At 40.9% G+C, this 27223-nt stretch overlaps 1 protein-coding gene across 3 annotated transcripts in view; it reads left to right on the forward strand.

The window, feature by feature from the left end:
- Positions 1-6402, forward strand: part of acads (acyl-CoA dehydrogenase short chain) — a 128115-nt gene extending 121713 nt beyond the window's left edge. The window contains exon 10 of one of the 3 annotated variants that reach the window (XM_063034585.1): positions 4503-6399. In XM_063034585.1, the coding sequence (XP_062890655.1) occupies positions 4503-4655 (153 nt within the window). In that variant the 3' untranslated portion in view covers positions 4656-6399. Of the gene's footprint in view, positions 1-4502 lie in introns of all 3 variants that reach the window. The other 2 variants (XM_063034586.1, XM_063034583.1) reach the window with 2 other exon arrangements.
- Positions 6403-27223: the final 20821 nt, after the last annotated feature.

Consider the following 27223-nt stretch of genomic DNA (forward strand, 5'->3'; position numbering starts at 1 on the left):
CCAGCAATATGACCTGGGCATCTGAAGGCTCCAGAGGGCATGGGTAAAGAATGTGATTTATTCATGTCAAAGACTTGATAATCACCATACCAGCCCACTGATCGTTAAAAGCTACAGAGGCTCTGTACCTGTCCAAAGGAAAGTGCTTTAAGATCAAAGGACTGCTACTATACTGTTGTTTAGAAAGGGTGGTAATTGTTTTATTATTGTCATGTGTACCAAAATACAGTGAAAAGCTTTTGTGTGCATGCCATCCTGACAGATCATTCTATACATAAGTACATCAAAATAGGGGAAAAAATGCAGAATGTAGTGTTACTGTTACAGAGAAAGTGTGGTGTAGATAGACAAATAGGACCCAAGAGCTATGATGAAGTACACTGAGAGATCAAGGGTTCATCTGTATTGTTTGGGAGGCCCATTCGAGAATCTTATAACGGTGGGATAGAATCTGTCCTTGAGTCTGCTGGGAGGTGTTGATTCAATCAGTGAAGGGGGTCTGGTTTTTGTGATGGATATTGATATGATGAAAGAGATAAATAAAGTAATTATTCATTCCCTCCAGATAGAATGACACTGGAATTGCACCAAGGGACAGCTGTAAGGGAGTGCCCACGTTGGCATCAGACCAGTGCTCAGTGAATACCTGGGCCAGTCTTGATCGGGCTAACACCAAGGGAGGACCAGGCTATTAATTGGTTAACTGGAGTGTTTCCTTCATCAGCACCTTGGAGATTTGGCACAAGGCAGATAAAGGAGCTTTGGCTATATTTGGCTGCATACTTCTCCTGTAACCTGTAAGGATACAGAACAAGAAGATGGGATTAGACTGGGTAGCTCTTTCACCTCAACTACATCCATTCATATCTTCTTGATGAGAATAGTTGCCTGTCCACAGTAGTAGTTCCAGCGAGATGTGAAGATCTTAATCTACATCTGTTCTAAGTGATTGCACTGTATCCCTTGTATCACAACTGACACCATATAAAGTGAGTATGCATCATGTCTACTTCACAGTTCAAAGTAGACATCAAAACCTGGAAATATGGAAAAATAAGTGCATTTGAACTTAGATTGCAGAATTTGACTTAATGACTTTCCATTTCTCAACAAAATTCTGTATCCCTTTGCTGTCCAGAAGTCCCTTTGATATTTATGCCAAAACCAACAGCCAACGCTGTTGAATTAGATATAATGTGGAATTAAAATATGACTTTTGGCTAATAAATATCAGTTCACTTTTTGAAGCATGAAAAAGCAAAATTATAAATGGTACATAGGTTGTCTGGCATCAAACAATGTAAGGAATCTACTATTGACTGTAAGGTTATTGAAATTATCAGCCTGCTCTGCAACAGGATGAGAGAAATACAGGAAAATACATATAGCTCAAACTGATAAAAATCTTAAATTCTGATTTGTGTGGAGGAATGTATATTGAATGAGAAATTCAGTTTGGAGGCTCACATTAATACAATCTGTAAAATAAAAAGGAAAGCTTTAGAAATGCTTAACAATTGAAATGAAGTTCAATTACTGAAAGAGTTGATTTATTACTCATGAATGATGAGATCTTTATCTACATGCAGGTCTTTCGAATGAACGTGTCCCCGATTTCTCATATTTTGACTCTCAGTATTATACTTTGAAAACTAATGCTGATTACTTCATTGTAGATAAGTTCACCATAAAATACATTCTCTTGGATCCAGTACTGGAAGAATAACATAGATGGACTGAGATGTAAATAAATGATAAACTCAAGAGGTTCTGTAGATGTAGATGAAATCAAGAACAAAACACACAGAATGCTGGAGGAACTTAGCAGGTTAGGCAGCATCTATAGAGAGGAACAAACAGTTGATGTTTTGGGTCGAGGGCCTTCATCAGGACTGGAGTGGAAGGGGCAAGAAGCCAGAATAAAAAGGTGGGTGGAGGAGAAGGAGTACTAGCTGGTAGATGATAGGTAAAACCAGGTGAGGGGGAAAGTGTGTGGGTGGGGGAGGGAGATGAAGTGAGAAGCTGGGTGAGAGAGATAGAGGGCTGAAGAGGAAGGAATCTGATAGGAGAAGATGGCAAACCAAATGTAAATAAATATATTGCAGTATAAATGGGGGAAGGGTAAAAGCAAATTACTTTTACTTTAACAATTGAAATGAAGTTCAAAAACCGAAAGAGTTGATTTATTACTCATGAAGGATGAGGTCTCTATCTACATACAGATCTTTAGAAGAATCTGGGAAACAGACCCCTCAGTTAATGGTAGGGATCCATGGTATAAAAAAGGCTGGGGACCCCTGCTTTAAAGGGAGAACACTCTAAAGACTCAGGGAGGAGGCGGCCCTTCTAAATTGATAATGGAATACATTTGCAAAGAACTACTTTCTCAATTAGAACCCCTAACTTAGAATCATCAGCAAACTCTCTATTCATGTATGCATGTTAATATTCAAATCATTTACAAAAATAGTGAATAACGGAGGTACCAACATTGACCCACTAGTCAGAGAATCCAGTCTCCAGTCAGAGAATTGACCTTAATTCTTTACTGTTTGCTTCCTATCATAGAATCAGTTCTGAATCTTGCTAGCTCCCCATGGCCCCTAGTGATCTAACCTTCCAGATAAGCCTGCCATGTGGGACTTTATCAAAGGCCTTATTAAATTCCCTATAGACAGCATCCATTGACCTACCTTCATTAATTGCCTTAGCAATGCTTCAAAAAACTGATGTGACCTCCCTCTCTCAAAACCATGCTGGCTATTCCTGAACAGGCCTTGGTATTCAAGTGATGGTCGACCTTCTCCCTCAGAATTCCCTCCAATAATTTCCCTACAACTGAAGTCTGGCTTACTGGCCTGTAGTTTCCTTGCCTGTCCTTGCTACTCTTCCTGAACAATGGAACAATATTAGCCACCCTTCAGTCTTCCAGAACCTTGCCAAGTGCCTAATGACAAAATCTCTACAACAGCCTCTGTGATTTCTTCTTTGGCCTCCTTTAAGGCCCAGAGGGAGCACAAAATACCTCCTTCCTTGTTATATGCATCTGATCCAAGACCTCACTACTTATCGCCCTCATGCCTTTGACAGCTATGATTTTCTCCTTAGTAAACACTGAGGAGATACAGCCAATAAAAGTCTCAACCATCTCCTGAGGCTCCACATATGGAATATCCTGATGATCTTTAAGAGGTTGTAGTCTCTCCCTAGTCACTGTTTAATATCACTGAAGAACCTCTTGGGATTGTAGACTGCTAGGCGAAATATGAGGTGCTGTTCTTTTAGTTTACATTTGGCCTGCAATTCTGTCATAGTTTATTGCAATATTCACTAGAAATACACTAAATAGACTTCCTCCAGAAAGTGCATTTTGGAGCTGGATTATGTTTAGTATTGTTATGACGTGAATGTGTAATTTGCTGTCAGCGGAAAACCATCTTGGCCCCAAATCAGAAGTAGATTGGGTCTGAGTATTTATCTATTTTTCCTTTTCAGTGTAATGCTGAGAGTGAGCTGTGGGATGAGCTATGATTTATACATGCTGCTTTCGCCGTACTTCAAAATAATATGTGAAGTGCTTTTGGAAACATTTAGAAATGCGATAAGGCTCTAATGGAGTATAAAAACATGAACACCCAACCAAAGAACCTATTTTGCAACTGTGAACACTAATAACGAGTGTGGGTCATTACAAATGTTGGCAATGCATTTGCTGTTCAAACATAAATCGGCTGCTATCAACTGGATTGGCAAACATAATGAATAATTATTAAATATAGCAGTGACGAGGCGTGTTTGCATCTATGTATGGATATAAATTAGAATATGCTGACTTTGTTATTTCAACGGTACCTTTTGATTTATGTAGAGGCCTGGAATATATTTAAAGCTATGAAATATTTTGATGGCTTTAAGTTCCATCCTGGGAAATAAGAAGAACCTAGTTCCCTCTGCTACTTTGGTTGTGGTACGTTTCAGTGCACTTGAGTTTACAGGGAAAGAAGTTTCTAACCTTCCATCACGTTTTGCTCTGAATTAGTTATTTTGTTGTTCCACTTTCAGTTAACTGTGGTTAGTGCATTTTAATTATTGACTTGGGTGTCTACCAAAGACTAGGTTCTGAATTCCTCAGAGTCTTACTATCATATTCCTGCTTCAGAACTCAGCTTCTTAAATCATGTTATACTCACTTTCTACAAGTTTCTACTCTGATGGGGCTGTTGAAGTATTGAAATTGTTGTTCCTATACCTTGGCTGGCAACATCTGTGAAGGTTACAGAAATTGAACTTGAATTACAGATAAATTAGAGTTGTAGTGCTTTTAGCACTTATAGTATCTAAAAACAAAGTCTTGGTGTATCTTTTCTTCTGAGTAGAGTGTTTTAAAAATAAATTTTCTCGGTTCTCATAACAAACCCACAAAATGCATGGTTAATTTTTGTTTTAATAGGCCTGTGTTGTTGGTTGTTTACTTAACCTTTTCTGTCTCCTTATTTGTTTAGGCCATGCAAATTCTTGGAGGTATGGGCTATGTAACAGATATGGCAGCAGAGAGGCACTATCGTGATGCCCGCATAACCGAAATCTATGAAGGAACCAGTGAAATCCAGCGCCTGGTCATAGCCAGCCAGTTATTAAAAGCATACAAAGGTTAAGGGTGTCCTTGTGAACAATCTGCTGACAAAATTGAAATTGCTAAATTTAACAGCACTGATAGACAGAAACTGAGATCTAATCCATTGTTGATACTCTGATAAAATGTTGATATCTCGAGAATGGTGAAGTTTTGGTTTGTAAGTCAGAAACATATTTGTTAGGATGCAAAGTAGGCTAATCTAAGATATCAGAACGGTGCAAGGGAGCTCCACAGCCAGGGATCACATTTCAAATGAAAGGAAAACATGAACGGCTTTTCAGTAGAAAACTTCAGTGGTTTTAAACCCACAGCCTACCCTAATTACTTTTCTTCCCTGCAAAGTGACCTGGTGTATCTGTGAATTTTACATTGAGATGTCAGGTGGGCTTCGTAGCTCAGTCCACAACTGTGTAAAGTTATACCAAACCAGAAGGAATCAGTAAGGGAGATGATTTCTAATGTGATCTAAAATTATATGCAAGATTAAAAGGTACGCTCACAGAAGTTCACTGAATTTTTTGAGGCAGTCTTCTGTATAATCTAGATATTATTATGATATTCTGTCTAATTTTTACTTCCTGCATTGCAAATACACATCATTTTATATTTCATAGAATGTTACTGGGTTCTTATTGCTGTTTCACTCAGTAAAAAGGAGCTGGTAAACATAGTTTTTTCCTTGAAAACTTTTTAATTTGGTGTTCTTATTTTACAATTGAAATCCTCACTAAAATGTCATTGAGTTCTCTGGTTACAGTAAGCACATTATTGTAATTTCTTACCAGAATTTGCTTCTGGATCAGCAACTTAAAAAGAAGCTTAAGCTGTCGCAGAGTGGGTTAATAAAATCTATATATTTAACAGGTATGCAGATCATTTAATTTATGTACTTGTAAGATTAAGCAACATTTTTTATTGCAAGTGCTTTGGGGTTAGTGGAAAGTGATCTCATTAGTAACCCTACCTATGGGGCTTGATTGATGTTAGTACATAGCTCTGATGCCAGTAATGATGAACTAAACAGGTTGAACTCAACCAGGAGAGATTTGTACCAGGAGCCTGAACCTGGATATAATTTAATATGGAATCGATGCAATCACCTGACATGAGGTGTCTAAAGATAAGTCAAATGACAATTCTTATCCACGTGTTCATTGCTGACTGAGGTACAAGAAGGTAGTCTTTCTACTACTCTCAGTAACGGATTTAATACAGTTGGAAAATTACCTGGCATCTGTGATGTTTGAAGATAATTTCTATGTGAGGATGCTGGGGGAGCTGGAGAGTGTCCGTGAGGGTTTGGGAAATTTAGAAGTTAGAGCAAGACATCCCATTTTACTTCAAGGAATCTGGTCACCTTATTATCATTTAACCCAGGCATCAACAGCAGAGATTTACATGGTAAAACTTTGAACTCCATGCTACCACTGATACTTTCAGGGCAAAGAACGGATGTTGAGGGTAACCAGATGTTCCAGAGAAGCCTTCACAGCCTAGATTGACACAGGCCCTGGTATCTCTTCAAACAGGTCCATGTAGTGCCTTGACCCTCACAGTTCATTACTACAAGGATGAGTACCACCAAATGTGTATTTTGTGATGCTCTAAAATCCAGACAATTTTCATCACTGACCATGATGTTATCAACAAATACTGCTCCATATACAGTTAATACACATAAAAGTTGCTGGTGAACGCAGCAGGCCAGGCAGCATCTGTAGGAAGAGGCGCAGTCGATGTTTTGGGCCGAGACCCTTCGTCAGGACTAACTGAAAGAAGAGCTAGTAAGAGGTTTGAAAGTGGGAGGGGGAGATCCAAAATGATAGGAGAAGACAGGAGGGGGAGGGATGGAGCCAAGAGCTGGACAGGTGATTGGCAAAAGGGATATGAGAGGATCATGGGACAGGAGGCCAAGGGAGAAAGAAAAGGGGGAGGAGGGGAAAAAGCCCAGAGGATGGGCAAGGGGTATAGTGAGAGGGACAGAGGGAGAAAAAGGAGAGAGAGAAAAAGAATGTGTGTATATAAATAAATAACGGATGGGGTACGGGGGGAGGTGGGGCATTAGCAGAAGTTTGAGAAGTCAGTGTTCATGCCATCAGGTTGGAGGCTACCCAGACGGAATATAAGGTGTTGTTCTTCCAACCTGAGTGTGGCTTCATCTTGACAGTAGAGGAGGCCATGGATAGACATATCAGAATGGGAATGGGACGTGGAATTAAAATGTGTTATAGGGAATTGTGTTGCAGTTTTGTCAGTTTGGATGCTGGAAGTTGGAGGTACACCATTTGGCTTGTAGCAACAGTTGACTAGTCAAAAAAATAATATTTCAAGATCTAACCATCAGATTTCTGGATTAGTTAATGTTACAGTATAACTTTTACATCTTATTGAACCATATTTATCAGGGTTATGGAAATTCTGTGTAATGAACAAATAAGGTATCACAGACTTGATAAACTGCTTATATGGTGTCATATATTCAGTAAGTCACAGTGAAATTTCTGCCCTAAGCTTGCATTTTACGTTGCCAGCAGTGGTGTCATTAACTGGCAAACAAACCATCATTTTTGTGGTGTGTTTACTCTATTTGAAAAATGAGAAGATCTCCATTTTTTTTTAAACGAGAAAAACAAGCCTGCAAATTGAACTAGCCCTGGAAAGCTGCAACCCTCTGACTGTGGAAGTGAGGTTTGCAAAGACTGCACCTTAACAAAATCAGCATTCCTCTGTGTTCAGAGAAGCTGTCCTCTAAAGATGCGGCGTTGAGAAGAAGCATGGTTGGTTATTTGTAAGGTCTGTTGTCATGAGTACCGATGTGCATAGTTCATGTCTCTTTAGCCTCCTCAGAAAGCAGAAACACTGGCAAGCTTTCTTGACAGGGAGGATGCCTTCTGCAACCGTAAGAGATTGTGCAAGGTATGTACTCCCAGGAGCTTGAAACTGCTCGTAGTCTCCACTACTGTGCCGCCGGTGTGAAGAGGGGTGGGAGTGGTGCGAGTTTTCCTGAAGTTGATAACCATCTCCGTTGTCTTGTTGACATTGAGGAAGAGGTACTTGCCTGGCAGCAAGCCTCGAGGTCTTCCACCTCCTGTCTGTAGGCCATCTCTTCATTGTTGTTGATAAGCCCCATCATTTGAAGCTGCTTGACGTCCAGAAGCTTGAAACTCTTCATTCTTTCTACATCTGAGTCCCCAGTGAGGACTGGTATGTGCTCTTCAAACTTTCCCTTCCTGAAATCCACAATCATCACTTTGGCATTGCTGATATTGAGTACGAGGTTGTTGTTGTAACAGCACTCAACCATCTGCTCGATCTCATTCCTGTGCACCACCTCGCCACCATCTGAGATTCTGCCAACAACAGTGGTGTCATCATCAAATTCCCTCACTCTCAGTATAGGATTTAACACTGACTCCAAGAGGGAGGAGGCAGTACAGAAGAAAGAAACTTGCACCTCTCGTCTGTCGTCACTCTCCTTACCGCCAACACACCAGAACTTACAAAATTACTAAAAATTAATTGCACAAGTGAAAATTAAAAGGCTAATTGCAATCATTTAAGTGTCTAACTGTATTAAAGTCTGTATTCAGCTCAATTACTTTCAGCAAGTATAAGTTACCTTTTACTTTTCCTTGACTCTCACAACTGTTACTCTGTGTTTAAATGAATGGACATGATTTTCCTATTCAACAGGCTGATTCCCCAGTACATTATTATGCTTGCACAGTACTAATGGATTGTCTAGGTGCTTAACATTAGAGTACAGTCAAAGTTCAAAGTAAATTTATTAACAAACCCCATGTATTTACGCACTTGTCACCATATACTACCCTGACATTAATTTTCTTTTCCAATATTTTTATTAATTTATATATAAGAATACAGAATACAGGAAAAAAATATGTCAATACATTAAACTAAATCGCATATAAAGACTCCTTACCCTATATTCGTGCAAATCAATTAGTTCGTAACATTGAAAAATAATAATTTTTTATATTAAAAAAATCTAACCCAGTACCAAGACCGAAGTTGATTAATGTTAATGTCCGAAGCTGATTTTCTATTAATCAGCTTCAGACATTAATTTTCTTGCGGGCATTCATAGTGGAATAAAGAAATACAATAGAATCAATGAAAAACTGCACACAAAGATTGACAAACCACTAATGTGCAAAAGAAAACAAACTGCAAATACAAAAAAAAAACAAATATTAAATAAATAATACTGAGAACAGGAGTTGTAGAGACCTTGACAGTGAGAGGTCGGGGTATTGCTAGTAAAGAGCGGTCTGCAAGTTGGGGAACCTTGCACTTGCACAGTAACCCTGGAACTTGATGGCACTTATGCAGACAAGTGTTGGCTTTTCCTAATGTTATTCCCCATTTTCTGTTTATTATTGTAATGCTATTCTCAAGTCCTTGTTGTTCAATAAATCTGCTTCTCTGATTTCTAAATTGTAATGTTAATTGTGCTTGCAAAGTACTTCCTTGGCTATAATAGCCTCAAAGTTTCCTGAGGTCATGAAGAGCACAGTATGAATGCATCCTTTTATTCCTCTGTTTCATTTGGTATGACTCTGCCTTAGCAAGTGTCAGTCTTTGTCAGCTGCAGCAACAGCGCTACCTCTCCGAACGATTTCAGTGAAGACCTGGGTCAAAAAAGGCTGCATCATCGTTCTCTGGGTTTCTTGCTGCAATTGTTGCACTTTGCTTTCAAGTTTTCTGCAGTAGTGGTGTGAAACTGGGACCTCTGTAGCTGGGCTGCAGTTTCCAGATGCTGCTTGGTTTTGCACCCATTTGGAGGCTTGAGGTCCAAGCCTCCATCAGCTCATTCACCAAAGCACTTGAGAGGATGGAAGTACTCTACCCCACCCCTCTTCACCTTTGTGGGTTCTTCACCCTGGACTGCCCTCTAAAAAAAGCATTCAAGAAAACAGGAGCAACCTTCTGGCCATTCCTGCCAGATACCTTCTCCTCCATCTGTGGAGGATACTACAGTTCTCACGTCACATCAGTCACAAAGCAGGAGTGGGAATGAATGGCAAAGGACGGCCTAAGAAGCAGAATTCCTTCCTGGCATCTTTCAGTGCTGACCTACGGAACTGCTGCTGTGAAAAGACAAATATTTTAGCAGTCATCAAGCCAGATTTCACGTTTTCAGTCACTTGGTCACCAGTTTCACCTTTGTGGGTTCATAATAAATTTTATTTCGTTTCGCCTATCACCTTGCCTTTTTCCTTTCTCCGCGTCACAGAGTGAGACAGCACATTAACAGTTCCTTCAGCTCATCAACCCAACCATCGATCACCCATTTAATAAAACACATTTTTAATCTCCCCACATTTTCATCAACCCCCCCCTCCCAGATTCTGCCACTCAGCAACATTGTGGGTGATTTCTAGTGGACAATTAACCAAATAATTTTGTGACGTGGGAGAAACTGAAACACACAGGGAAACCCGCATAGCCGCATGGAGAATGTGAAAACTCCACTTGGCTCAGGTCGGGACCGAACCCAGTGTCTCAGGCACTGTGAGCTCTACTAGCCACGTCACTTGTGTCACCTTGTAAAGTCCAGCGGAATGTTGAATGGCGCTGAGCTACGGTCTCTGTCAAGGTCGCAGCTCAGACAGTTTTTTTTTAGTTTGTTTTAGGTTCATAGGGTTGGTTTTGGGGACGGAGGGGGGAGTTAGGGTTTAGTAACAGGGATGTGGGGGAATTAAAAACAGTCTGGAGTCTAATCCTCTACACAAGGTTAATGACGTGGTGGGATCAGATGCCAGCCCACAGACCAGGATTTGTCGGTATGTTTTGGGACTGGAGTTCCATGTGGGCAGGAGGAGTGAAGGCCTGTGGCACCCCCCCCCCCCAGGTATGCAAATTACAAGTCAGAATTCGAGGCATAGTCTTCGGGTGTGCAGCTCGAGGCCTAGAGTTACGGTCCTCATCCAGGATCTCCATTCATTTTCATCAGTGAGTCCTGGCTCCAGACCGAGAATCGAATCCCGGAAGTCCGGATTGAAGCCCACAGGTCATTTGAAAGTCCAGAAGCTGAGGTCCGATAGCTGAAGCTCCAAGTCTGTGAACTTCTGCGACTCGGCTGGGGAAGTTGAAGGCCTAATGTCTGCGAATCAACCAGCCCACTGAAGGCTGGAGGCTGAAGAAAACGGGTTGGAGGACTATTTATGTGCATTGGTGGGTGAGTGGGAGGGAAGGAGGAACAAGACCTGTTCCACTGTTATTGCTTTGGCACTTGGTGTGTTCCGTTCTGTGCTGGTTTACCAAGTGTGCTCTATTGGCACTCGAATGTGTGGCAACACACCAGCACATCCTTAGGTGTGGTGGTTGTTAACACAGACAACTCATTCACTATATGTTCCGATGTACTTGTGATAAATAAACTTGAATCTGAAATACATTTTGAGCAACACATGCAAAATGCTGGAAGAACTCAGCAGGCCAGGCAGCATTTATGGAGAGGAATAAACAATCAACATTTTGGACTGAGACCCTTCATCAGGACATACTGTATTTTATACTTATACGTTATACTTTATTGTCGCCAAACAATTGGTACTAGAACGTAAAATCATCACAGCCATATTTGATTCTGCGCTTCACACTCCCTGGATTACAAATATTAAATATTAAAGATATTAAAAATAGTTAAAATTAGTAAATATTAAAAATTTAAATTACAAATCATAAATAGAAAATAGAAAAATGGGAAGTAAGGTAGTGCAAAAAAACCGAGAGGCAGGTCCGGGTATTTGGAGGGTACGGCCCAGATCCGGGTCAGGATCCATTCAGCAGTCTTATCACAGTTGGAAAGAAGCTGTTCCCAAATCTGGCCGTACGAGTCTTCAAGCTCCTGAACCTTCTCCCAGAGGGAAGAGGGACGAGAGTTCTTTTGGCTGGGTGGGTTGTGTCCTTGATTATCCTGGCAGCACTGCTCCAACGGCGTGTGGTGTAAAGTGAGTCCATGGATGGAAGATTGGTTTGAGCCTTTGCAGACTGTAAGTGGCACATTCATATGTAAATTGATTTTTAATAGTTATTTTCCATTAATATTTAAATCTTTATGTATGAAATTTCTGTATATAAAAATTGAGACATCATAGTTGAGAAGATAGACATCTGGTAAACATATGTTTAAGGTACTATCTGGTAGACATGTGTGTATGATCTTTGTTCCACATTATGTGGGTTGTTCACACAAGTGTTCCATTACCTAGAAGTTTATTTAATAACAAAAGGCTTAATTTCTTATCTTTGCTAGTGAGGTTGGTCACACATCATTGTTATTGTGAATGGAACATTAAAAAAGTTTATCACAGAATCTTACCAAGGAAACCTTGCACTAGAATTGATATAACTGCTGTTTTGTACTGCATGTACAGTATAACTGTATGGAACATCGTAAAATTTCTTCTCCAGTTCTCTGATAATGTAAGATAGATAGAGATTTATTTTAAGGCAATTTCCTGAAACCTTTTGTTTATCTTCCAAGCATGTTGTTTTAATGAGTCAAAGCTATTTGAAAATTGATTTAGGGTCATAGAGCACTATAGCACAGAAATAACCCTTTGGCCAATTTAGTCTGTGCCAATCTATTAATAGACCTGCGTTTGGACCATTGCCGTCCATACTCTCCCATCCATGCATCTATCCAAATTTCTCTTAAATGTTGAAATCGAACCAGCATCCACCACTTCATTCCACACTCTCGCCACCCTCTGAGTGAAGAAGTTCTCCCTTATTTTACCTTTCACTCTTACCCATGACCTCCAGTTCTAGTCTTAAAACCCTGCTTACGTTTACCCAATCTATACCTTTCATAATTTTGTTTACCTCTATCAAATCTCTCATTCCCTCATGGTCTAGAGAATAAAGTTCCAACCTATTCAATCTTTCCCTATAACTCAGGTCTTCAAGTCATGGCAACATGCCTGTAAATTTTCTCTGCACTTTACAATCTTTCTGGTAAGTAGGTGACCAGAACTGCACACAATACTTCAACTTAGGCCTCACCAACATCTTACACAACTTCAGCGTAACATCCTGACTCCTGTACTCTATAACTTGATTTATGAAGGCCAATGTGCCAAAAGGTCTCTTTACAACCCTATCTATCTGTGATGGAGGAATTATGGATCTGTATTCCCCGAACCCTCTGTTTACCACGTTCCTCAGTGCCCTACCGCTCACCGTGCAAGTCCTACCCTGGTTTGTCCTCACAAACTGCAACATTTCACACTTGTCAGCATTAAATTCCATCTGCAACTTTTCTGAACATATTTCCAGCTGACCCAGATATCACTGCAAGCTTTGGTAGTCTTTGTCTCTGTCCACTACACCCCAGTCTTTATGTCTTCTGCATATTTGCTGATCCAGTTTACCACATCATCATCCAGATCGTTGATAAAGATGGCAACAACAATGGACCCAGCACTTAATTTCATGGCACACCACTAGTTACAGGCCTTCAGTCAGAGCGATAACTATCTACTACCATTCTCTGGCTTCTCCTGCGCAGCCAATGTCATCCAATATACTACCTCATCCTGAATGCCGCACGACCTAACCTTCTTGACCAACCTCCCATGAGGGATCTCGTCAAATACCTTGCTGAAGTCCATGTAGGCAATATCCACTGCCTTGACTTCATCAATTTTCCTGGTAACTTCCTTGAAAAACTTTACAAGATTGGTTAGACATGACCTGGCCCACACAAGCCATGTTGACTTCATCCTGGTGAAGGGTCTTGGTCAAAAATGTTGCTTCTTTATTCCATTCTTTATATGCTGCCTGACCTACTGAGTTCTTCCAGTAGTTTGCTTGTGCTATTCTAGATATCCTGCATTTGCCGAGACTCTTGTGTTTATAATAAGAATTTTGTAGATTTGCCTTTGTGAAGACTTTCTGGTGGCTAGCCTTTGGTTGCCTTTTTCATGTTCTGTAACATCCTCCCTCTCTATACCACTACATACCTCTACCGTACTTTACCTCCATTTGTTTAGTCACCATTCTGAAAACACTTCTTGTGGATTTTGCAACAGATATTCATTGTTGTCAGAATGATATAAGATTTAAGTAGAAAATATGGGTGGAAAGTCAGAGCTCATAATGTATCCGTCGGCTACTTGAAAATGGGAAGGACACAGAGAGACTGGCGAGTAAATCGATAACTACTGAAAAGGTGGTTGCAGGAGGGGAGAAAAAGGTGTCTGTTGTTTTTTACAACCACAAAATGACTTTGTATTCCTCACAGAATTTATCATAATAGTTCCTGTCTCAGAGATTACTGACTATATTGTTGAAAAAAGGCTGAGCTGTTGTTACTGATATTAGTATATAGAAAACAGGCCAGCCGTAATGCTTATACCATTCTTCATACTGTGGTCCATTTGATGTGGTCAATTCAATGCAATGAATTAATGAAAATGGTGTGATTAGGGGTTCACCTATTTTATTCTGCCTATGTAGTCTTTGTATTCTACACTCTTTCAGCTTTTATGTTTAAGAGAATCCATTCTAATTATAGAACAGTAAAGGAATACAGTATATTCAATCAGGCTTGTAGGGGACGACCTGTCTCTCATAGAGCCATGCCAATCAGACTATGCTTCCCAAATTTTCGTAAATCCTGTCTCCAAGAATGCTCTCCCATAGTTTTCCCACCACTGATATAAGACTCTCAGCTCTATAATTCCCTATTACCTTTCTTGAACGAAGGGATAACATTTGCCATCCTCCAGTCTTCTAATACTAGTCCTGTAGGCAGTGAGGATGCAAAGGTCATTGGCAAAAGCTCAGATGACATGAAGGTTGGTGGTGTTGTGGATAGTTAGAAGGTTGTCGCAGGTTATAATGGGATATTGACAGGATGCAGAGCTGGGCTGAGAAGTGGCAGATGGAATTCAGACTGGAAAAGTGTGAAGAGATACACTTTGGAAGGTCAAACATAAAGTTGGAGTACAAGGTAAGTGGCTGGATTCCTAGCAGTGTGGAGGAAAAGGGATCTTGCAGTTCAAGTCCGTAGGTCTCAAGTAGCCGTGAAAGGTGGTAGGGTGGTTGAGAAGTTGTATGGTGTATTGGCCCTTATTAGTTGAGGGACTGAGTTTCAAGAGCCCCAAAGTAATGTTGCAACTCAATAAACTCTGGTTTGACCACATTTGGAGTATTCTGTTCAGTTCTGTCACCTCATTAGAGAAAGGATGTGGAAGCTTTAGAGAGGGTGCAGAGGAAATCTACCAGGATGCTGCCTGGATTACAGAGCATGTCTTGTGAGGGCAGCTGGAGTGAGCTAGCACCTTTCTCTTTGGAATGAAGGAGGATAAGAGGTGAATTGATAGAGGTGTACAAGATGATATGAGGCATAGATCGAGTGGACTGCCAGAGACTTCATCCCGGCTAAAATGGCTAATACAAGGAATATAATTTTAAGATGAGTGGAGGAAAGTTTGGGGGGGGGGTGGATGTCAGACATAGGTTTTTTACATGGAGAGTGATGGGAGCTTGGCACACACTGGCAGGGGTGGTGGTAGGGGCATTTAAGAGATTTTTAGATAGGCACATGGATGAAAGAAAAATGAAGAGTTATGTGGGAAGAAAGGGTAGGTTGATCTTAGAGTAGGTTAAAATGTCGGCACAGCATCTTGGACCAAAGAGCTTGTACTGGGCTGTACTGTGCCCTATGTTCTAAAAAATATATATGTTTTGATGTTAGGCACAAAGTAAGTCCAGAATAACTTTGAAATTAATCTGAGATATTGCATATTTTTTTTTACAAGTTTAATTTACTTTAGGCTTAAATGTCATGAAATCTGTTTCACTTGTGTGGGTTTTTAAATGGAATAAGGTAAAGGCACTTACACAATGTAACATATGTCAGGTATTCTAATATGTGGCCATCTTTCCTTGGGATTAGGGTATGAAAATAACCATTCGAATAATGTACTAACACCTTTAGGAAATAATCTGTTCTTTTGTTGAAATTTGACAATCTGTGTGGTGCAATGGACAATAAAAATTAAATGCCATTTAATCTACTCTCTATTAATCTATCAGGATTGCTTCACTTTGAAAAGTTTTAAGTGGATTTTCCTCTGTCCAATCTTGACTCCATTGACTCCTGGGCCAACAAGTGAATGCCTGGCAGTTATCCTTAACGGGGCCCAAAGTTTTCTGATGGAACAAGCAGCCTTAAGATGACCTTTGCTCCCTTTCATCTTAATACTTACTATATTCCACCAAATTACTGCTTTAAATCTTCGGCAGCCTTATCCTATTTTCTCTTTGCTCTCACAGCCCTAAAGTCAGTGGTGAAAAGTGTAGGCTTGTATACCCTGTGGCATGTGGAATGAGCCACCGAGGGCTGTGGTAGATTGGTGGGTATTAAGTTCAAGACTTGTGCACTCAAATACACAGTCCCGAACTTCCTAGCAGGTAAATGCTGGCAACTGTCAAGGAATTTCCAGCATTTTCCAGGAAGTCTGACCTGAGCCGTTGACTAACTTGTATGTATTAGGTTGCTTTTGACTTGGACTCAAGTGAAAGTCTTTATTTCCCTGAATAGATCTTTTATGAGGCCTGGATTAGACAAAGGCGGCTTTGTCTTATCTCCAACGCAGCAGCAATCTATCTGTACAGCAGCGTCAACTATCTGTTCATCCTAGAGCGTTAGTGAATTGGAAAGTGAGCTGGTGTTAAATATAAATGCTGCCTAATATTAAATGGCAATGGATGATCTCATTCACTTTAGATCCCTTAATTTAATGTTGGAGTGAATATATGCCTGGCTAATTGAAAATATAATTATTAGGGTATGAGTCAGAGATGACCAGAAATAATAGCTTTCTTGTCTCATGTGAATGCATTGTAATAATGGTTAACAGCTTCGGTGCAGTCTGCCATTTTGACATGTATTTGTAATTTTGAGCCTGCTTCAAACTTCAATAGAACTTAAGAAATTATAGAGTTTAAAATACAATGTTCACTGCTAATCATTAGTAAAGCAACTTGACAAGTTTTCAGGAAATCAGGCACAGTCCCCTTTCCATAAATATTAAGAATATCTCCATTTTTTCATTTGCAAATAAATGCATTCTTAAGCAAATTCTTCCTGATTCGAGTAATTCAGAGACATGCTGTTAAAGCCACTGATGTGGGAAGATGTACTGGGTTTAGATTTAACCTCCCCAGTAGGAGGTGCAAAAGTCAGGTAAAGAATCACAAGCATTGGACTAATCCAGTCCTTTGCCTTCCTCCTCTACACAGCATTCAAAAAGGCAGCGATCTTAGAACAGGCATGGACCAGCATCAATAAAATTTCTAAATGAGGATATCTTAGGGGTTAAATTTTTTTTTATTAAGGTCCTTTTAAGCTATCCTGTACTTAAAAAATTTCCATTTCACACTATCAAGTTAGTGAGGATTCTGCTAAGGAAGGATACTGAAGTGACAATAAATCAAAAAATATATATCTGCTGTCATGCGTTCCCTGGCTTTCATGCTTTCAGGACTTTTCAGGAACTAATTGGTATGTACAGCCTGTTTTATCCTGTAAGCAGATCATGTACCTCCCTTAACAGGAGTAAAAGAAATCGTGGCCAGTTAACCGGAGAGAAGATTTCATGTTAGAAAGCCCTTCATACACCAAGAATCACAAGTATGTTCTATTGGTTCAACAGATGATGCCTCAAAAAGGTGGATCCATCATTAAGGATGCCCCCCCTCCCCCTGCCATCCAGGACATACCCTCTTCACAATACTACCATCAGGGAGGAGGTACAGGGGCCTGTAGACACACATGCAATATTTTAGGTACAGATTCATCTGCTCTGCATTCAGATTCTGAAGGGTCTATGAACACCCGAACACTGTCTCCTTATCTTTCTTTCTTTTTGCACTACTTAATTATTTTTATATGTATTTCATATTGCAGTTTATGCTAATTTTTCTGTATTGCTCTGTTCTGCTGCTGTAAAATACTAGATTTTACAACATATGCCAAACATATGGTAAACCTGATTCTTTCGGCACTGATCGTAGTGGATCCTGAGATCCAGCATGTTGCCATGATTTTTCTGTGCAACCAAACAACAACATACAAGTCACTGGTGTGGCCACACTTGGATTTCTGTGTATGGCTTTGGTCACCCTCTTATAGGAAAGATGTGGTTAATTTGGAAAGAGCACAGAATTGATTGGCGAGGATGTCACCAGGACTGGAGGGCCCGAGTAATAGGGAGAGTTTAGCCAGAATAAGTCTTTATTCTATAGAACATTGGAAAAAGGGGACAATCTTATAGAAATATTTGTAATTATGAGCAGCATACATAAGGTGGATGGTAAGTCTTTCCCCAGGATAAGGGAGACCAACACTATGGGGCTTAGGGTTAGGATGAGGAGAAAAATTTAAAAGGCACTTGATGAGCAACCTCTTCAGGCAGGGGGCCAGTATATGAACCAAGCTGTCTGAAGTGGTTGAGACAGGTACAGTAGTATCATTTAAGAAATGCTTTGAAAGGTGCACTGAGGGGGCAAGGCTTAGAGGGTTATGGGCCAAATGCAGGAAATTGGGTCTAGTTTAGTGGGCACTGTGGTCAGCATGGACTCGTTGGACCGAGGGGCCTCTATCTGTGTTGTATTGCTCTGTGATCTCATGACTATAAAACTGACTCTCTCTATCTTATGTGTTGATCCATAATTTTCCTTCATCCTTCGTTACGTTCAGTGCTGCAATATCCTCTTGTCAAGTTTCAACACATCTGTAAGTCTGGATATTTTACCTCCCTGGACTGCTCAACCCTGAACCGCCCCAACCATGCTTTCCTTGTTCCTTCTAATTTCCCAGTCTCTGATAAATCCTTAACAGAGGCAAAAACAAAACAAAAAAGCCTGCAGCGTCTTCATTCTGAACCATTAACTCTGTTTCTCTCTCCACAGATGCTGCCCGACCCATTGAATGTTACTAGCATCTTTGTTTTTTATTTCCAGTTTTGTTTATTTGAGCCAGTGAATCTGTTGTAATTGTGGCATGTGGCATGCTTATTCAATTGTGTTAACGTCCACATCTTTTTTTCCCTAAGAAAAAGACACTTATCTACAGCATCTTCCCTCAATACTGCACAGAAATCTCAACTTACATTGTGCAGTCCAAGCCTTCACCCTTAGGGTAATGCAGTTCCATTGAATTTCAGGATCAGAATCAGATTTATTACCACCGACTTGTGCTGTGAAATTTGTTCTTTTGTGGCAGCAGTACAGTGCAAGACACAAGTACCACTGTAAACTACAAAATCCCTTCATCCAGATTCACCAGGGAGCGGTGAATCTGTGCCACAGAATTTGTTGCCGCCGGTGGCTGTGGAGGCCCAGTTCTTACGTATATTTAAGGTAGAGGTTGATAGATTCTTGACTGGTCAGTGCATGAAGGAATATTGGGAGAAGGCAGGAGGTTGGGGCTGAGGGGGAAAATGGATCAGCCATGATGAAATGGTGGAGCAGACTTGATGGGCCAAATGGCCTAATTCTGCTCCTATATCTTATGGTCTAAAATAAATAAAGCAAAAGAAAATAACAAGACAGTGTTCATTGGTTCATGGACCATTCAGAAAACTAAAACTCTCTCTAATCAATTGCATTGTGTTAAAGCTTAATGGTACTAAATGTTAGAGTGGTATTATTTTAAACATGCAATCAGTCAGAAGCTTTGAGGCACAGCTTCTCTGTAGGAATGCAGCTGACTGCTTGGTGCCTCAGTGAGATGCCTGGAAGTGTGAGATGCCCACAGAATAACTACTGACAGCCACTACTGATAGCTTTAGCTATCAGAAATTGAAGAGCCAAAGAGGATGTGATCAAATTTCTGGAACATTTTATTGGCATCTATGCACAGTCTTGTAGATAGCCATTTAGGGATGTTAGGTAGAGTGGATGTAGGTACACATAGGGACATGATAGGTTAGTAATTGGGAAGGAATCTGAAAGGAAGGGCATTTTCAATGCCCTGCTTAATCAGATCTTTCTTAAAGTTGCCCTTCCCGGGACAGATTTCTGGCCAGGGGCCAAGAGAAGGGCACGTTAGGGAATATTCTGGAGATATGCACAAGGGGGCATAGTTTTAAGGTGCTGGGAAGCAGGTACAAGGGGATGGCAAAGGTAAGTTTTTCACACAGAGAGTGGTGGGTGCATGGAATGCACTGCCAGCAAAGGTGGTTGAGGCGGATACAATATAATAGTGTCTTTTAAGAACCTCTTACATAGGTACATGGAGCCCAGAAAAATAGAGGGCTATGTGGTAGGGAAAATCTAGGCAGTTTCTAGAGTAGATTACATGGCCAGCACAACATTGTGGACCGAAGGGCCTGTAATATGCTGTAGATTTCTGTTTCTATGTGGGTATAGCAGATTTGAAGGTATGAGACGTGAGTTAGCTAAGATAGACTGGCAAATGACACTTAAAGGATTGACGGTGGATATGCAATGGCAAGCATTTAAGGATTGCATGGATGAACTACAACAATTGTTCATCCCAGTTTGGCAAAAGAATAAATCAAGGAAGGTAGTGCACCCATGGCTGACAAGAGAAATTAGGGATAGTATCAATTCCAAAGAAGAAGCATACAAATTAGCCAGAAAAAGTGGCTCACCTGAGGACTGGGAGAAATTCAGAGTTCAGCAAAGGAGGACAAAGGGCTTAATTAGGAAGGGGAAAAAAGATTATGAGAGAAAACTGGCAGGGAACATAAAAACTGACTGTAAAAGCTTTTATAGATATGTAAAAAGGAAAAGACTGGTAAAGACAAATGTAGGTCCCCTACAGACAGAAACAGGTGAATTGATTATGGGGAGCAAGGACATGGCAGACCAATTGAATAATTACTTTGGTTCTGTCTTCACTAAGGAGGACATAAATAATCTTCCAGAAATAGTAGGGGACAGAGGGTCCAGTGAGATGGAGCAACTGAGCGAAATACATGTTAGTAGGGAAGTGGTATTGGGTAAATTGAAGGAATTGAAGGCAGATAAATCCCCAGGGCCAGATGGTCTGCATCCCAGAGTGCTTAAGGAAGTAGCCGAAGAAATAGTGGATGCATTAGTGATAATTTTTCAAAACTCGTTAGATTCTGGACTAGTTCCTGAGGATTGGAGGGTGGCTAATGTAACCCCACTTTTTAAAAAAGGAGGGAGAGAGAAACGGGGGAATTATAGACCGGTTAGCCTAACGTCGGTGCTGGGGAAACTGCTGGAGTCAGTTATCAAAGATGTGATAACAGCACATTTGGAAAGCGGTGAAATCATCGGACAAAGTCAGCATGGATTTGTGAAAGGAAAATCATGTCTGACGAATCTTATAGAATTTTTTGAGAATGTAACTAGTAGAGTGGATAGGGGAGAACCAGTGGATGTGGTATATTTGGATTTTCAAAAGGCTTTTGACAAGGTCCCACACTGGAGATTAGTGTGAAAACTTAAAGCACACGGTATTGGGGGTAAGGTATTGATGTGGATAGAGAATTGGTTAGCAGACAGGAAGCAAAAAGTGGGAATAAACGGGACCTTTTCAGAATGGCAGGCAGTGACTAGTGGGGTACCGCAAGGCTCAGTGCTGGGACCCCAGTTATTTACAATATATATTAATGACTTGGATGAGGGAATTAAATGCAGCATCTCCAAGTTTGCGGATGACACGAAGCTGGGTGGCAGTGTTAGCTGTGAGGAGGATGCTAAGAGGATGCAGGGTGACTTGGATAGGTTGAGTGAGTGGGCAAATTCATGGCAGATGCAATTTAATGTGGATAAATGTGAAGTTATCCACTTTGGTGGCAAAAATAGGAAAACAGATTATTATCTGAATGGTGGCCGATTAGGAAAAGGGGAGGTGCAACGAGACCTGGGTGTCATTATACACCAGTCATTGAAAGTGGGCATGCAGGTACAGCAGGCGGTGAAAAAGGCGAATGGTATGCTGGCATTTATAGCAAGTGGATTCAAGTACAGGAGCAGGGAGGTACTACTGCAGTTGTACAAGGCCTTGGTGAGACCACACCTGGAGTATTGTGTGCAGTTTTGGTCCCCTAATCTGAGGAAAGACATCCTTGCCATAGAGGGAGTAGAAAGAAGGTTCATCAGATTGATTCCTGGGATGGCAGGACTTCATATGAAGAAAGACTGGATGAATTGGGCTTGTACTCGTTGGAATTTAGAAGATTGAGGGGGGATCTGATTGAAACGTATAAAATCCTAAAGGGATTGGACAGGCTAGATGCAGGAAGATTGTTCCTGAAGTTGGGGAAGTCCAGAACGAGGGGTCACAGTTTGAGGATAAAGGGGAAGCCTTTTAGGACCGAGATTAGGAAAAACTTCTTCACACAGAGAGTGGTGAATCTGTGGAATTCTCTGCCACAGGAAACAGTTGAGGCCAGTTCATTGGCTATATTTAAGAGGGAGTTAGATATGGCCCTTGTGGCTACGGGGATCAGGGGGTATGGAGGGAAGGCTGGTGCAGGGTTCTGAGTTGGATGATCAGCCATGATCATAATAAATGGTGGTGCAGGCTCGAAGGGCCAAATGGCCTACTCCTGCACCGATTTTCTATGTTTCTATAATAATTCAAATAAGAATCAGTCTTCAGTTCTTGTCATAAATGTGAATGAGTTCAGGACACTTGCAAATAGTCTTGAGTTCTTACTGTAAATTGCAAAAGGTAAATTGAAGCTGAACTGGCCCACAGACTAAGAGGTTGCATATGCAATGCCAAGTATTAAGACAATGGTGTTGTGTTAATTGGCTTGCATCAAACCAGGCAACATGGCTAAGGTATTTAAACCACTGGGACTTGAGCTCAAGCTGAGAGAGCAGAAGGATATTGTCACTTTGTATATCAAACGTGGCCACAGGTACAGGCAATCAATAGTTCTTGTGTACTCAGAGGCAGTCCTGACAACATTAATTTTAGATGCTTGGCTGTCTGTTGTCAAAAGGTTTTAGTATATGTGTGTTAATTAATTTCTCTCAAAGACATTTGGACCTTCAGAGGTGTCTTATCAATTATCGTGTGCTTCCACTACGTATTTCAAAGGAATCATTTGTCAACCCAAAGTATTGGAGTAAACAATGTCAATGTAACTGTATAGGCATCCGTTAGTCTCATGAAACCATGGATTTGCGTCTTGGAAGGTTTCCAGGGCACAGGCCTGGGCAAGGTTGTATGGAAGACCGGCAGTTGTCCATGCTGCAAGTCTCCCCTCTCCACACCACCAATGTTGTCCAAGGGGAGGGCACTAGGATCGATACAGCTTGGCACCGGTGTCGTCGCAGAGCAATGCGTGGTTAAGTGCCTTGCTCAAGGACACACATGCTGCCCCAGCCAAGGCTCGAACTAGCGACCTTCAAATCGCTAGACGAACACCTTAACCACTTGGCCATGCGCCAACACATTGTAACTATGAAAATTGTATTGAATCACTTGCCGCTGCCTTTGATCATAAGGGTATAAAAATGTGATGTACCTTTGGGTTTGTGAGTCTCTACCGAGAGTGTCTCCAGCATGATGCCTGCTCGTTGTGCTGAATAAAGACTTCAGTATCACCAGCTTCAGTGTCTTTATGGTGACTTTGATCCACAGTCACAACATTTGGCAATTGCCCAGGAGCACTGACATCAATTGTGATGAAATGCTTTGAGAGGTCTGTATGAACCATGTCAACTCCTGCTTGAGAAGTGGCTTGGATCCATTCCAAGTCAACAGGTCAGCAGCAGATGCCTTTTCATTGGCTCTTCACTCAATCCTAGAACTGGACAGTGAAGTTGCTCTTCATTGACTACAGCTTGGCATTTAACACTATCATCCCTTCAAAACTAATCAATAAGCTTCAAGATCTGGGCTTTAATACCTGCTTGTACAACTGGATCCTCAATTTCCTCAATGTCAGTTTTGGATTTGCAACAACATCTCCTCCACAATCTCCATCAGCACAAGGCTGTGTGCTTAGGCCCCTGCTATCCCTGCTTTACACCTATGACTGTGTGGATAAGCACAGCTCCAATGCCATATACAAATTTGCCATCGTAGGCTGAATCAAAGGTGGTGATGTAGGAGGGAGATTGAAAATCTGCCTGAGTGGTGCCACAACAACAGCAAGACCAAGGAGCTGATTATCGACTTCAGCTGGAGGAGACTAGGGGTACTTGTCATCGGGGGATTAGAGGTGGAAAGGGTCAGTAATTTTAATTTCCTCAGTGTTATCATTTCAGAGGATCTCTCCTCGGTCCAGCACGCAAGTGCCGTTACGAAGAAAACATGGCAACGCCTTACTCTTTTTTAGAAGTTTGTAAAGATTTGGCATGTCGTCTAAAACTGACAAAATTCTATAGATACGTGGTGGAGAGCATATTAACTGTATTACGGCCTGGTATGGAAACACCAATGCCCTTGAATGGAAAATCCTACAAAAAGTAGTGAACACAGCTCAGTCTATAAACAAGTAAAGTCCTCCGTACTACTGAGCACATCTACATGGAGTGTTGTTGCAGGAAAGCAGCATCCGCCATCAATGACCCCCACCCTCCAGGCCATGCCCCCTTCTCACTGTTCCCATCGGGAACGTGATACAGGAGCCTCAAGTCCCACACCAACAGGTTCAGGAACAGTTTTACTGGTCAGCCATCAGGCTCTTGACCCAGTGGGGATAACTTCACTCAGCCTATCATTGAACTGTTCCCAGAATCTGTGGACTCACTTTCAAGGACTTTTCATCTCCCGTTTTCAATACTTATTGGTTATTTATTAATGAATGTGATGATGATTATTATTAACATTTTTCTTTCTTTTCGTAATGGCAATGTTGACTTTCACACATTGGGTGTCCATCTTGGTGGGTGAGGTCTCTCCTTGATTCTGTTGTGCTTCTTGTACTTAATGTGAATGCCCACAAGAAAATGAATCTCAGGGTCGTATATGGTGATATACTTGTAAGTTAATAATAACTTTGCTTTGAATTTTACTTTGATGGAGTGAAGTAAAGCCACTGATGTAGACAACAAGAAGAACTGTCCATGATGTGTTTTCAGCCCATTGAAATCTTTGTAAGTTGCCTTTTCCATTACAGCTCTTTCCTATGGTACATTATTCATCAAATTCAGACTCATTCTGCTGTTTTGTTCCATCAAAACTCAACGTAGTCCTTCACCTCACCTCTTAAATGCTGTTGCTTTAGTAACCTACATCTCCCATTGATGTTCATTCTCAAAAAAATCTCTTTCCCACTGTAAAGTTCTTCCCACAAGTATCTGAACTTGCAGTATCCAGCTGTGCTTTGAAGACAGCTGTACCTTTCCCCTTTTTGCACTGAAAAGATTATTTGCAAAGATGTATTGCTGCTTACTGAAGAACCTCCCTGGTGTCTGATAGCAAAGGACACTGACAGGGTAACAAATTTTCAGCTTCTTCATCTGATAACATTTATTGATTAATCGTGACAGTTAAAAATGTTTTCTTTCCTCTCATATCCATCTTGGTGATAAAATGACATAGCATCACCACCGATGAAATTAGAATACTCCGTCACTCGTACTTGAAAATAAAAAACATCTCAGTTTCTGAAAATCCGAAATACTTTCAGAAAATGCCGGAACTACTCATCCGATCAGTCAACATCTGTGGGTGTGGGGAGGGAGGGGGGACAAGTCCAATACCCTTCAACAGAATTGGGAGAGGTAAGTATGGAGGGGTAGCAGTGATGTTTCTTTAACACAGAGTGATATGTATGTGGAATGGGCTGTCAGGGCTGGTGATAGAAACAGATACCGTACATCAGGGACATTTGAGAGACCCTTAGATAGGCACATGGATAAAAGAAAAATCATTAGCTAAGCGGGAGGTGTTAGTTTGATCTTGGAGTTGGTTACAAGGATGGCACAGAGGTGTGGTGGTTAGCAGAACGCTTTACAGTACAGGTGACCTGGGTTCAATTCCCTCTGCTGCCTGTAAGGAGTTTGTACGTTCTCCCCATGACCACGAGGGTTTCCTCCGGGTGCTCCAGTTTCCGCCCACTGTCCAAAGCCATACTGGTTGATGGATTAATTGGTCATTGTAAATTGCCCCATGATTAGGCTCCGATTAAATCAGGGGATCGCTGGGTGCCGTGGCTCAAAGGGCCAGAAGGGGCCTGTTCCGTGCTGTATCTCGATCAATAAAATGACTAAGTTAAAAAAACATCATGGGCCGAAGGGCCTGTACTGTTCTGTAATATTCTATGTTCTAAATCATCTGTCTAGTTTTGACAAGGTGATTCAAAGACCTTCTGCTCGTTTTGATCTTTATTCTTCTGAATCAGGAATTGGTTGGAATGATCTTTAAAGGAGGACGATGTTACTAGATATTTGCTAAGTGAAAGAAGGCTCTCAAGGTGAAGTCTTAAAGCATTTACACTTACACAGGGTCTCACACATACCAGAGATATCTGGAAGGGTTTTACAGCCAATTGATTGGAAGTGTCCTTGTTTTTGTTGGTGAATTAAGTAACAGCCAATTACATGTGGGAAGGTCATGCAAACAGATTTTATCAGTTTTACTGGTGATGATTTTTTTTGATAAATATTGACCAAAGCACCAGGTCAGCATCTCCTCAAACTGCCTACCCGAAAGTCAGCACCACTGACAGTGCAGCACTCCATCACATTTGTGCTCGTCTGTAGAGCGGAATTTAACAGCGCAGACAGAACACTCGCACTGGAACACAGCCACCGCAGTGTGATTGTGGGTGAGAGCATTTACGGCACGTGTTGTATGTCCTGTCAATACTCAGCAACTACTGAGAGTCTAGAGCTAAAAAAATCACCCACTGTTGTCACTGTTCTAGCATTCATGTTAGTGTCCTTCGGTACCACTGCAATTTCAAAAGGATGTTTCTGGTATATTAATAATAGTAAATAACTTGTCTGTGAATTTTGATAATAGTCCTTCAAGTGCTGACTCCAGTTTCAAGACTGATAGTCAAGCAAATGTGGAGGAGAAATACTTCCAGAGCCACTTATCAAAGAATCAAAAGGCCAACTCCATGACGCAAATATAGTGGTAAGTCATTTAACATAATTTCCTGACAAGACAATGATGAGGTGATCAGTTAAATTGAAATCAAGTGCCAGCATATCACCCTCTCCTTTGTCTTCGTGCTCTTAGACATTTAGACAAACCTGGGCTGCAAGAATAATTTAAAATGTGCCATTCTTCTGCATAGTTATTTTCAGATCTGTGATTTACTGGTGGCTGAAGTGATGTTCACAGTTGAGAATCAGTGGCCTCATGCTAGACAAAGACAACAATACACTTATCCTATATTATTTGGAAATACGTATGGAGTTTTTTCGTTCAAACTATCTTAATTCAACAGGAAACTACCCTGCTGTAGAACACAGCCTTGCAAATATACAGTGTCTATGAAACGTATTCACATCCCCTTGCAAGTTTTCATGTTTTATTGTTTTACAACACTGAATCACATTTAATTTGGATTTAATTTGGTTTTTTTTGACACTAATCAACAGAAAAAGACGTGTCAAAGTGAAAACAAATCT

This window comes from Mobula hypostoma, chromosome 27, assembly GCF_963921235.1.
Source record: "Mobula hypostoma chromosome 27, sMobHyp1.1, whole genome shotgun sequence".
Lineage (NCBI taxonomy): Eukaryota > Metazoa > Chordata > Chondrichthyes > Myliobatiformes > Myliobatidae > Mobula > Mobula hypostoma.